General features: G+C 49.6%; 1 protein-coding gene across 2 annotated transcripts in view; it reads left to right on the forward strand.

Annotated features, from left to right (window-relative positions):
- Slco2b1 (solute carrier organic anion transporter family member 2B1) overlaps nucleotides 1-5659 on the forward strand; it is a 42839-nt gene extending 37180 nt beyond the window's left edge. For both annotated transcript variants that reach the window (XM_005357515.3, XM_026784352.1), the window contains exons 11-14: nucleotides 582-745; nucleotides 2385-2449; nucleotides 2746-2866; nucleotides 3718-5659. In XM_005357515.3, coding sequence (XP_005357572.1) covers nucleotides 582-745; nucleotides 2385-2449; nucleotides 2746-2866; nucleotides 3718-3853 — 486 coding nt within the window. In that variant the 3' untranslated portion in view covers nucleotides 3854-5659. The remainder of the gene's footprint in view (nucleotides 1-581; nucleotides 746-2384; nucleotides 2450-2745; nucleotides 2867-3717) is intronic.
- Nucleotides 5660-13653: the final 7994 nt, after the last annotated feature.

Raw genomic sequence — 13653 nt, forward strand, 5'->3', positions numbered from 1 at the left:
TAGACCAGGCTGGTCTCGAACTCACAGAGATCCGCCTGCCTCTGCCTCCCGAGTGCTGGGATTAAAGGCGTGCGCCACCACTGCCCGGCTAGAACACACACTGTGTATGAGCTTCCTGGACTCCAGGCCCTGCATGAAAGGCTTAAACACACACACACACACACACACACACACACACACACACACACACTCACACAAATGAACACATAGACCCTCTGACCAATAGAAGAAAAAAAAAAGAAGCTCCAGCCTTGCTCCTTACAGGCACCGAAGTGTCACTGGTGGCCAAACCACTTCCTAGTATTTCTACCGTTGGAAGTTCTTCAGGCTGCCGCAGGGCTCACCTAGGGATAGTCTCTCTGCATCGCAGCTGTGGCCCAGGCTAAACACAGTCCATCTGCCTCCAGGCACCTTGCTTGACTCAAGTGATCACAGATCAACCAATCGTCAGAGTCAGGGACTCCAGCCAGCTCTGCTCTGCTGGCTGTAGACACTCGGGGGCATCCCAGGTTCCAGGCCCTTGGCCAGCTGCTGTCCTTGGAGGCTCCTGAAGGTCCGTCTCCTCATTCTCCTCCCTCCAGGTTTTCTACACCAACTGCAGCTGTGTGGCAGGAGGTGGCTCCGTGCCTGCAGGTTCCTGTGAGTCGGCCTGCAGCAACCTGCTGCTGCCCTTCATTCTCCTGACCAGTCTGGGAGTGATGGTGGCCAGCATCACCCACACACCTTCCTTCATGCTCATTCTAAGGTGACGGCAGGGCTGGCAGGGTGGGGATCAGGACGCTTTCACCACAGCCAGCATGGGACAGTGGGGGGAAGAGTTGAAAGAATGAGGCCACTTGAGCGTCCTAGCTCCTGTCCTGTCTTCATTCTCCGGCAGCCTGAGGACATGAAGCTTTCTCTCCCGCCATGTAGACAAGGAGACTGGGCTCAGAGAAGTTCAGAATCTGGGGCCCCTTTTAAAGCCTAGATGTTTCCTTGCCCCAGAGGAGGAGAGGTCTGTCACTGACCTGGCCTCCCTGATGGGGGACACCCTATGGGGAAGAAGAGGTGGATCTAACCTCTTGCAATGGCTGGGCCACAGTGGGATGATTAGGAAACCAACAAAATCCCTGTGGGCTGGTCGTGCGTACCCCTCAAGGCTGTGAGAATAGAATAAAGACCTGCTGTGGTCCTGGGACCTTCAGGGTGCTGCTTCTAAGATCTTCCTATCCTTGTCCTAAGAGTGCCCATGGGTCTAGCAAATTGTCATCTATGGTAGTCCTGGGGTAGGGACTGGGACAAGGAAATCTGAGAGCAAGATAATTCTTTTGTCATTCTGCTGGGACTTCTCTGCTTGCTATCAACAGTCGAGCAAATTAGAAAGGAATATCAGGTGCTGAGTATGATGGCAGGCGCCTTCAATCCCACCACTCAGGAGTCAAGGGCAGGTCATCTCTGTGAGTTCAAGGTCTGACTGGTCTGTATAGTGAGTTCCAAGGTAGCCAGAACTGCCTCGAAAGACCTTGTCTCAAGAAAAAGAAAGAGAAAAGAAGAAAGGATGTTAAAAGATGGAGGATTAGCGGGTCGGTGGTGGCGCACACCTTTAATCCCAGCACTCAGGAGGCAGAGACAGGCAGAGCTCAGTGAGTTCAAGACCAGCCTGGTCTACAAAGTGAGTTTCAGGACAGGCTCCAAAGCTACAGATACAACAGATACAGAGAAATTCTGTCTCAAAAAAAACAGTAAGGAAAGAAAGAAGGAAGGAAGGGAGGGAGGGAGGGAGGGAGGGAGGGAGAGAGAGAGAGAGAGAGAGAGAGAGAGAGAGAGAGAGAGAGAGAGAGAGAGAAAAGGTGGAGGGTCCAAAAAAGCAGGCTGGCACGAGGGAGAATGTATAAGGAGCAGATGCCTGAGGAGAGCCGTGAATGCAGCCGCAGTGACTTGATTCCTGGCTCTAACCCCAACAGCTGGCAACCCCCTTACTTACAGAATAGGCCTGGTGTCATGCCCACCTCCCAGGGATGAAGTGACCTGATCGCAGGGTTCCTGAGTTATGGGGAGCACTCCCTAAGTACCAGCTGCTGGATATCCCAGGCCACAGGGTTACAGTGCTGAGAGAACTGGACCTGCTGAATGGCTGTCCCAGGTCTCTTAGTGGCAATTCCTGTGGGACTGTGGAACGAGGGTGACCACAGTGGTGTCTGTGAGGCAGACAGTTGGTATATGTGCCTAGGATGCAGGAGACTCGACTCTGTAGGTTGAGGGGTGACAGGTATAGACTCTGAGCCTCCCTCACCTCCCCGACCTTCAGCCTGGGGGAAGAGTGGCCTGGAGGATGGAAAGCTCCTGCTGCACGGTGCTGGTCTGAGTCTCGGTCTGCCCTCACACAACCATGTCTTTCTTGGTAGAGGAGTGAAGAAGGAAGATAAAATCCTGGCGGTGGGGATGCAGTTCATGCTCCTGAGAGTACTGGGTAAAGAGCTTGCCCGGGAACCCTGGTGGTGGTAATGGGCATCCAGGTGTCTTCTGTGTGCCAGGCCCGGGAAATGCAGGGTTGCATGGGGTAAGAAGATCTGACCATGTGTTTGGGGGTGTTGTGCTTTGGCCACACCAAGTCTGATGGAGGCTCGCTCCCTCCAGATACATGCTGGAGGCCAAAGAAAGACTCCTGAGCCAAGAGACCCAGCACTCTTGTGGCTTACATGAGCTAAGGGTGGGGAACCGGGGCATGGTGACCCTCTGCTGCCCCCTGAGCCTCTCCTTCCCTAGCCTGGATGCCCAGCCCTGTGATCCATGGTAGTGCCATTGATACCACCTGTGTGCACTGGGCCCTGAGCTGCGGGCGACGAGCTGTCTGCCGCTACTATGACCATGACCTGCTACGAACCCGGTAAGTATGAGGTTGAATGGTCTGTGTTGGTGCACACTCACCCTGCAAACCCCAGGCTACCTCTAAGAGAGAGCTCATGCACCTGGTCTGGAACTCTCAGTCCCTAATCTTCCTGCCTCTGCCTCCCAAGGGCTGAGATCACAGGCATGTGCCACTAAATCCTGGGTTGTTTTGTTTTGTTTTGAGTCAAGACCTATTGCTATGCCTAGGCTGTTCTTGAACTCACTAAGTCAGCCAGATTGGCCTTGAACTTGTGACAAACCTCCTGACTCGGCATTTCAAATGCTGGGATTTCTCATATGAGCTACTGCACCTGGATAGCTCTCCTTCTGAGAGCTAAAGTAAGAAGGCCCAGGCTCTTATGACAGAGCCACCTCTAAGCCATCAGACAACAGAGTCACTGTGGGAACCTAGGGGAGAGAGCCCTGTTCCCTCCCTGGGGACTCAGTCTTTTTATCTGTATAATGGAGAGCTCAGAGATATCCCAAAGGTATGGGTATCATAGGCTGGGAGAACTTGCAACAAGGGGGGGTGGTCACCTGTAGCTCTGAGCTATGGGACACAGTTCCTGCAGGTTGGGATGACAGTCTAGGGAGGCTTTGCCAACCAGGGGCCTTCAAGAGTTAAGTAGGAGAGGCCTAGCCCAAGTCATACATCTGTCAGTGACAGGGTAAGAGGAATATTTAGTCTCTCCCACACACCCAGGATCCCTGCAGAACTTCCCCTGACCCCCCAGATCTCAGTGTCTCTAATTGTACCATGTCTACTAACCCCACCATCCCCACCCTGAAGCTAAAACCAGTCCCTGAAGAGTGGGCTCCTGAGTTCAAGTTTTCTCATTCTTCCCCCAGGTTCATCGGCCTCCAGTTCTTCTTCAAAAGTGGGCTCCTGGTGTGCTTCACCTTAATCGTGGCCATCTTGAGGCAGCAGAACAAAGAGGCCAGCGTCAAGGCCACTGTGAAGAACATTGACCTACAGCAACTGTAAGCATCAGAACCAGAGCAGAAACCCAAGGATCCAGGAGGTCAACAGTCCCAACCCCACCCTGGCCAGGCATGACAGGCACAGCCATGCATTGTCTGAGCCCTTTGCCCAAGATGGAGCGTCAGAAGTGCCATGTTCCAATGCAGGTTCCTCCACTAAACTGTGAAGTGACTTTGAACAAGCTTCTAACTTTGCTTGCTCTTTGGAACCAAAGAGTTGTGTTGTGTTGGTCATTGCTCCCCCAGCCAGATGACCAACTGGGAACCAAGCCTTGTTGGTGAGAAGGGACTGTACGGCATCCCCCCATCCCCATTCTAAGATAGGGAGGTGCCCCAGCTCTGCCACTCATGAAGGCACTCTCCAAGCTTAAGTGGGAGAGGATTCCGGCTCTCGGGCTCCAGCTGTGCACATCTGTGAAGGCCTCCTTCCCAAGCCCAGGCTGCCTTCAAGAAGTGTCTATTTGGCGCCCCCTGGAGGCAGATTCCAGAGACGAGATTAAGAAGAGCCCAAGAACAAGGAGAAGGATACGTAACACATTTGATGAAGCATGTAGGCAAGAACCTTAGCTAGGGTGGGAGAAGAACTCTTTCATTCAGATTTTGCAGCTTTTGTCTTTAGGGAACCACAGTTGGTGAAAGGAAGGAACTCCATCCTTTCCTTTAGAGGTCTTGTAACTTCAGAGACCAGTTTGTATTCAGAGTTGTTCCTACTGAATGGGCATTGTCAGGATCTCACACACTGACCAGGGGCTACCAAAGTCACTGTGGCTTTGGGGAATAGAATCCTAGACCATATCCCTGGGACTTTGTAGCTAATACCTGATTCTGTGATAGCCAAGTCGGGTTGACCTCTTGTTCTCTGAGATCAGTGCGAGGTCTAGGGGCAGAGAAGGACAACTCTGCACAGTGAGCTATGGTGCAGCACTCTAGAGTCAGAATCCCTGGAATCCCCAATTCTTTTCCAAGTTAGGCTTGGTCTGACTTTCTGACCAGTCTTATCTGGCCTAGCTGCTTCCAGGCAGCAGGAGGGCAAGGCCTGATCTGCTCCCAGCCAGTTTATTGACACCACACTGCCCCCACCATGTGGCCATGAAGAGAGGGGAGAAGGAGCTAGCAGTAGCCCCTATCCTTGTGCCTAGCTCTTAGCTATAGGTCAAGGTACTTGTCTCCTGTGCAGAAGGGACTATAGAAGCCCTCATGCCTGCCACACATCTGTGACCAAGCATTGGGAGACAAGAAAATCAGGAGTTCAAGGCCATTCTCAGCTACATAGTGAGTTTGAGTCTAACCTGGGCTACATGAGAATGTCTCAAAAAAAATCCAAAAGGAATAAAGAGAAGAAGAGAAGAGAAGAGGAGAAGAAAGAAGAGAAAAGGGAGGAGGAGAAGAGAAAGACGAAGAGCCTAGTCGCTATTTTATCCTACAGTTGAGTGTTTAACCAGTATCTGAGCCTACACTAATCAGTGCCAAGGATTTTGAAGTCTCTTCCACCAAGACAAGTCTGTTAGCAGGTTTTCATTCTGTTGTTTCTCCTGCTCCCCGGGTCGTACAGGAATAATCTGGCCATATACATACAGCTTATTATTAAATCTGTCTTCGCAGAGTGCCTCTTCTAAGACAAGAATTTATCCTTCTAAACTGCATTAGAGGTTGGCGTCAGCCATGCCTCTTCCAGTTATTTAGAGTTCAGCCTCGTGGAGTTTATTCTCTCTGGCATCTTGCATTGTTTTCTCTCTTTATATTCTGGCCTGATTTTCCCTTTGGCTGGTTTATTTCCTCCAGTAATGGTTTCAAAAATGGGATACAATCATGAGGCTGTCCGAGTCTTCACCTGTCTCCGTCAAAGCTCACATTTTACAGAAGAGAAATCACCTCAGAAAGGCTAAGCGATTTGCTTGGGGCTATGATAATACATATATAATTATATGATTAGATACATATGCACATACATATACACATACATAAATAAGGGTGGGGCCAGAGCTGGATCCATATTTGTGGAAACCGAAGCTAACACAACTCAAGAGTTCTCTTTATAAAAAACAAAAAGAAAGAAAGGGAGAAAGGAAGGAAGGAAGAAAATAATGAATGCAACTTAACCACGTAGGCTGTGTCTCCTTAAAGACCAGAGTATTTTGGATTTAAGATATTTCCATATTTTGAAATATTTGCACCATTATCATAAAATCTCTCAGGAATGAGGACCCTAATCTAAACACAAATTCATCTTGGTTTTGTGCACACAGCCTGAAAGTCATTTTATGCAATACATTTAGAGCTTCCGTGTGTGACGAAGACCCTGAAATCGGGTCTGAAATGTTCCATGCGTGCAGTTACATTAGCACTCAGGAAGTTTGGATGTTAGAGCCTTTCAGATGGTGGGTTTCATGTTGGGAAGTCAGCCTTTACAAAATTAGATATGAAAGTAAACATGTACCCAGCATGGGGAAAAAAACCCACTCCATCCAGAAAAACAGCGTATTTTTTTAAATCAAATAATCCCCCTGCATGCCTGTAATCCATCCGAACACACCTTCATGGTTAGGATTCTCCACAGACTGGCTTCGGGCTTCATACACATTCATATTTCTCCATTTCCTCCTCTACTCCTTTTATGTTTCCAGGGCCACAAGCCACAAACAGAAGCCACGCCCTCAGTGTTTGCCTCTTCAACGTCATAATGCCGAGTGGGGTGGGCAGTGGCTGGGGAGTTCCCCAGAAGCCACTCTCTGCAGAGATGGCTGCCGTGACTTCCCTAGGCATGGCAGTAACTGGGGTGGACATACATACATCTTGGGGACCCCCATCTCCTCCTTGCCCAGGTCTTAGCAGCCAGAAGCCACTTGCTGAGCCACAGAGAGGCTGGAGCGGGAAGAAGTGGTTCAAGTGTCTTTGCTTTGCACATTTTCCACACTGAGAAAAAGCGGCATTTCTTGCATGCCTCACTGGGTCTGAGGAGCAGTCCAGATGCCCACCAAACATTCACCTCCCTGGAAGCTGGCCTCTGGGGGACCCGAGGAATGGAAATTAAGCTTCATCCCACTAGGACTTGGCCGTTGGGGAAGCTGAGAGCTGGGAACCACACCTTTGTCCATGAGTTTAAATTCTTCTGCTGGTCAGGTGAGAAGGCTTAGGCATCCCTGCAGGAGAGCTGTGCAGCCATGTGCCAAGAGTAAAGCAAGTAAGACAAAAGAGGCTTGTCCAAACTGTGAAAGAAAATGCATACACACAAATACACAAGTATAAGCGCATGCACACGGCACAGACATACACATACATAGGCATATCCTCCTAACACACATGCACACATACATACAGCCAAAAGCACATCCATGCAAACATGTATGCATACACAGAAACATAAAAACTCATGCAAGCACCTTTGTACACTCGTAATAATTTGTACCCACTTACACACACATAATAATTTATACGATCATGTGCACATATACATGTACATTCACCTATGTGGTGACACACAGACACAGATCCTCACAAAACACAAACATGAACAGACACAGAAACTAGACATTCTCACACACGTGTGCATATATACACATGCCCACACATACTCCATACACTCGCATACACACTTGCAGACACACAACCTCACACATACAGACAGACATAATCACATGCACACACTCATTCACTCATCAACTCACACGTAGAGTGAAATGCATACATATTCATGCACATATGCAGACTATGCACAACAAACATACACAAAAATGCACACTCACACATTCACATGATCATATATACACACACAGACATAGTCATATATATATACACACAGGCACACATACAAATCCGTACACATACACACACATGGACGCCTACAAACTCATGATGTCCACAAAGTCCAACAAACACATAAACACACACTCAGTCTCCTGTCAACAAAGAGCCGTGAGCATCTGTATCTGTGCGTCTCTCTGCCCTGCATCAGGCCCTACCCTGCTTCACTGCTGGTGAAGGCCCAGGAGCAGATGGGACAGACACCAGAAATAGCATCTCAGTGCCTAACTTCCAGTTCCTTCTGCTTAGAGAAGCTGGGAAGCTCCGGGACAGGCAGATGCCTCTGGGGATCCGGCTCCAGAAGCCATGGTTGGCTCACTACACGCTCACCATTCATTACCTGCATGTGTTGAACATTTCCCCTTGATACACCAGCTGCCCTCTCTGACCCTCTCTCCACCTCTCTTCATGAAGTCCTATCCTCTATCAAGGCCCAGTTCAAAAGCCTCTACCTCCAGGGAGGCCGTAGGGCGTGGAGATGAAGGGGTAAGTCGGGGGAACTAGCCTTATTAAAGATGCAAATGACATTTTAAAAAATAAAATTATAAACCAAGCCAGGTGTAGGGTGCATGGCTGTAATCCTATCAATCACTCAGGAGACAGAGGCGAGAGGATGGTGAGTTTGAGGGCAGCCTGGGCTACAAGGTGAAACCTTGTCTAAAAGCCCAAAATAAATAAATAAAATTCACCACCGCTCCTCTCCCCCCCCCCCACAAAGATAACAGCTGTGTTTGGCTTCAGAGGTGCGGGGAGCCCTCTGGAGTCCTGTACAGTCTTCCTAGAGGCCAGCATCTCAGGCCAAAGCCCTTCATATTGGAGCTGCAGAGACATCAGACTTCATCTCAGACCATGTAGGCATAGGGGGACCCTGAACAACTGACCACATCCCTCCGCACCCAGCTCCATACCTGTAAGGCGGGCAGATCCATTCCCCATGATGGCGGAGACAGGTAAGGTACCATCCTGAGCTCAGCACCTGATAATCTGAAGTGTTCCCTTCTCTTTTCCTGCCTCTGAGAGGATTTAATACGCACCTGGTGCGGAGCGAGGAAGGCAGAGGAGACAGGAGGCTCACCCCCTATGCTCTGCCCTGGCTGCAGCTCCCTTGCTCCCTCCCTAATCTCTTCTCCACTGTCAGTGCGAGTTCAGCTGGTCCAGTCTTATCTCTCCCCACAGCTAGCTTGGGACAGCTTTTCACCTCCAGATTTACATTTTTATTGATTTTTGTTTTCTCCCTCCAGGGCTGCACTTCCCTTCTGCCTCCCCTTTGGCTATAAAATGGGTCTACTGAGGGACCTAACAGTTCTGGGGTCAGCAGAGACGTGTGGTGGCTCAAGCACGGCTTCAGCCCCAATCACTTACTCAATCAGCAACCCACTACATCCCACGTGCATCTAGGGACACGGTCACGTGTCCGACATAGGCTGCTCTTAGGAAAGCTGAGGGTGCGTGGGTTCAGGACAATCAGAAGGCTTTGGATGCCTTCCTGGAGGGCAAGGAGGAGCCCTTGAAACATTGATTGATGGATTATTCCATTGACTGGTTATTTTAAGCAGGGGATAACAAGATGTATTTTAGAAAGGGCCACGGACTGCACTGTGGGGGCTCCGGGTGGGAGAGGGAAGCTGAAGATTTGGCGCTTAGGCAAGAGGCTAGAGCGGTAATCAGGAGAAGGGCCTCGAGCCACGTCAGAAGCGGCCCTTAGAAGTGGGACAGCCAGGCTGGGTTTTGAAAGATGAGCAGGGTACTGGGGAAGGGTGCCGGGCGGGCGGAAGAGCTGTGGAGATAAGGGCAAGGCAGGCAGAAAGCTCCTGGCAGGCTGAGGAAATTTCCACTCATTCTGAATGGCTCAGCGTGACCTAAAAGGGCAGCGAGGGGCAGAGGCAGAAGAAATGGGCCAGGGGCCTCAGCTTTTTGCTCAAGCCCTCTGTCCCCTGAACCTGGAGTCAGGCGGAAGTAGGAGGACATGGAGGCAGCTGGGCTGGGCTCTGAGCTCCAGGTCAAGGTGCTCCTTTCTTAAAAACAAACCTTCCCTATCCACAACTCTGCAACTGTTCTGTAGAAAGGAAGGCAGACACGGGTCGTTCTTCCCGTGGAATAGATAAAGCAGCTGAGGGCCCTAGAGGGTAGAGATTTGTTAAGTGGAACATCAGGACACACACCTGTTTATCCCCTCTATTTGGAAGGTGAAGGCAGGAGGGTCAGAAGTTCAAGTATGAGGCCAGCCTGAGCTGAATGAGACCCTCTCTCCAAGTGTGCTGCAAAGAAACACTGAAGTGGGGGGGTGGGGGGAGAAGGGACGGAGAAAGAGACAGAGACAGACACACATACAGAGAGAGAGAGAGAGAGAGAGAGACAGACAGACAGAGAGAGAGAGAGAGACAGAGAGAGAGAGACAGAGAGAGAGACAGAGACAGAGAGAGAGACAGAGAGAGACAGAGACAGAGAGACAGAGAGAGGGAGAGACAGAGAGAGAGACAGAGAGAGAGAGACAGAGAGAGAGACAGAGAGACAGAGAGAGAAACAGAGAGAGACAGAGAGAGACAGAGACAGAGAGACAGAGAGAGGGAGACAGAGAGAGAGGGAGACAGAGAGAGAGACAGAGAGAGAGACAGAGAGAGAGGGAGACAGAGAGAGAGGGAGACAGAGACAGAGAGAGAGAGAGCTGAAAAGATGGATCAGCAGTTGTTAAGAATGCTTGCTACTCTCCCAAAGGACACAAGTTCTGTGCCCAGCACCCACATTTGGTGGCTCAGGACTGCCTGTAAGTCCAGCTCCAGGGAATCTGACACCCTCTTGTGGTCCTCCTCAGGCACTTCCACACACGTGGACACACAATACACATATACATCAATAAAAATAAAAGAAAAAGATTTTAAAGAAAAGAAGTGCAGACGTTTGTCCCGGGATGGAAAATAAGGAGGAGGAGGGAAAAACATACCAAACAGAGTTGGGTTTTGCTTTGAGTTTGTTTTTTTTCATTTCCCCCTTTCTTCTTCAGCCTTTGTGCCAGATATGAGAAAACACAGCCAGATACCCTCTGTGTTTGTGGAGGAGGTGAGGCACGGCCCAGGTGTGTCACTCACCAGATAACACAGCTGTATCTTGTTTTTTTTTTTCTTTGTAAATAATAAATTCCAATCACCAAAACAAATGAGGAGGAAATACCAAACTGTAGCAATGTAGCGATTGTTTTATTGCTGAATAACAAAGGACCCCAAAATGTATCCACTTAGAGCAACAAGTACTTTTTCTCTTAGTCAGTTTTTGGAAGTCAAGATTAGTGAGTTAAGTAGGAGCTACATACAGCTCACTGAAGCTGCTGTCAAGTATCTGCTAAGGCGATTTTAGTCCACGAAAGGCTCCGTGAGGGACCAGGCATAGCAACACATTCTTGTACTCTGATCCACTGGGGGAGGGAAAGGCTGGAAGGTTGCCACAAGTCTGAGGGAGGCTACAGAGCCAGACCCTGCCTCAAAAATACATAGGTCAGGGTGTGGTAGCACATGTCTTTGGGGACACCTCTTAGGAGGGCAGAGTCAGGAGGGTCTCTGAGAGCCTGGTTTATACAGTTAGTTCCAAGCTGGCCAGGGCTACACGGTGAGAAATAAATAAATATAAATAAATAAATAAATAGCCAGCAAAATTGCTCAGTGGGTAATGGCTGAGACTACATGTCCAAACATGCAAGCTGGGTGTGGCAGAAGACTTCAAACTCAGCCATAGCCAGTAGCAACCAGCCTGTCATAATCACCTGTCTTCTATCTGTGGGTAAAATGCTGGCAAGTCTGATGACTTCCGTTCCAACCCTGGGGCCCACATGGTAGAAGGAGAGAAATGATTCTCACAAATTGTCCTCTGACCTCCACATGTTTAAGTATGTTGCCCACATACATACACATACAAAACAAGCAAACCCAGGTCAGCAGAGGCCGTGCCTTCCTCTCTGCCAGTGAAGTCACGTGACTCATATGGATGGACAAGATAAAAGGATGATCTGGGTGGGAAGTCTGCCTCCCTGGAGGAGAGGGTGGGCGGGAGAGGAGACCTTCCTTACCACCATATTCTTTCTTTGGTTGATGCCACATCAGGGATTTGTGACCACCAGTGGATGGGAACTCCCCCATAGCTCAGGAGGGGAAAAGCCTAAGTCACCAGAGATGTGATTCAACCACCAGATCAAGCCTAGGACCACTTCCCTCTGGACGCCTTATTGTTAAATAAACATGCTACTGTGGACCAGGTTCCATCCCATGTGTTCCAGCTGATCCTGCCTCCTTCTGGGGTTTTCTTTTTCTGAGGAAGACATAGAGAAGAGTGGGACGGTAAAGGGCCCTAGCCTGGGAGGCAGAAGTCCTTGGTCTAACCCCAGCTCTGCCTCTGAGATGCTCTGCCATCCTAAGTAAGCCCCTACCCCCACGGGGCCTCAATAATTATAGCTAATATTTATCGACTGCCTGCTGTGTGCCAAGCACTCTGCTAAGAGCTTCCATGGCATTACCCTGCCCATCCTCTCAACTGCCCTCTTAGGTCCATTTTGCTCTCTTTAGCTCGTGGATAAGGAGACTGGAAGCTGAGACCCGAGGTTACACAGCAAGTTCACAGCAGAGCTCAGGATTTCAAATCCAAGTGTGTCTCCTTGAAACTCTGGGCTTCCAACCATAGCCGCGGTATAACCTAGCAGTAAAAGGGAACCTATGATCAAGGCGACCTCTGTGGACCTTTCCAGACCAAATAGCCTTTGATTTGATGTCCCATTTGTAGCTCAATGATCAACAAACCAGCTTAGCCTAGCCGAGAGAAGAGAGAAATAAGGGCCGTCTTTAACCATCCAAACAGCTGTCGTGTGAATGAGGATTAGACGTACTCAGTGTGGATCAGAGGGCATGAGCTGGGCCAGTGTGGAGACACTACAGGGAGGCAGAGGGTGCAACTTACATAAGGGAGATCTCTCCGGTAGCCTTCGGCAATGGGTAGAGCTGTACCCAGAGGCAATGATTCCCCCATCATGGAAGTTAGACAAAGCCTGGTATGGAGTAGAGACAGAAGTGAATGACTTAGGGCTTGCATGAATTAGGTAGGATAACATGACCACACTCCCAGCACCACGGTATGTAAGGTGTGTGTGTGTGTGTGTGTGTGTGTGTGAGAGAGAGAGAGAGAGAGAGAGAGAGAGAGAGAGAGAGAGAGAGAGAATAAGCTGTGAGTGGTGTTTCCTTTGACACTGAAACGCTGAGACTTTAAGATTCTCTAGTATTTCCTTTCCTTCCTGGCTCTAGCACTCCACAATTCTATGGTTTTAAGACACCCTGATTCTTTCTGCCTTTCCCTCCTATAGATTCTGATACTTTCACTGCGACTGTGTGACTCAAAACACCGAGAAGCCTGTGATTTTTTTTTTTTGATTTAATAGCCTCTAGCTTTAACGATTCGTTAAAGTGCCTCTTGTCAGTTCCAGACACAAGAGGGAATTGCTCCAGATGCCGCGTTATGGCCGCCTGGACATAGGCTGAGCTGCTCTGTCCACCACTCACCCTTATCACCCCCACCCCAGCCTCTGCTCTCCCTAACCGGTCCCTGCTTCACCCCCACTCTGCTGCTGCTGCTTATCCGACTGACCAGTGCTTCGTCCCTCCCTCCCGGATGGCTCATTACACAAGAACCTTCACGGCAACCCAGTTTATAGCTCGTTATTCCAAAGGGGACTTAGAGAATGAGGGGACTGGGCCATTGTGCTTGAGGCACCTAAGGGTTCAGGATTTGTGTCTCTTCTTCTTCTTCTTCTTCTTCTTCTTCTTCTTCTTCTTCTTCTTCTTCTTCTCCTCCTCCTCCTCCTCCTCCTCCTCCTCCTCCCCCTCCTCCTCTTCCTCCTCCTCCTTCTTCTTCTTCTTCTCATTTTCTCCAGAAAGCCTAGGTTGACTTTAAACTCACAATCTTCCTGCCTCGGCCTTCTGAGTTCTAGAACTATAGTGCCACACCAGTTTCTTATTTTTATTTAAACCC

Source organism: Microtus ochrogaster, chromosome 22, assembly GCF_000317375.1.
Source record: "Microtus ochrogaster isolate Prairie Vole_2 chromosome 22, MicOch1.0, whole genome shotgun sequence".
NCBI lineage: Eukaryota > Metazoa > Chordata > Mammalia > Rodentia > Cricetidae > Microtus > Microtus ochrogaster.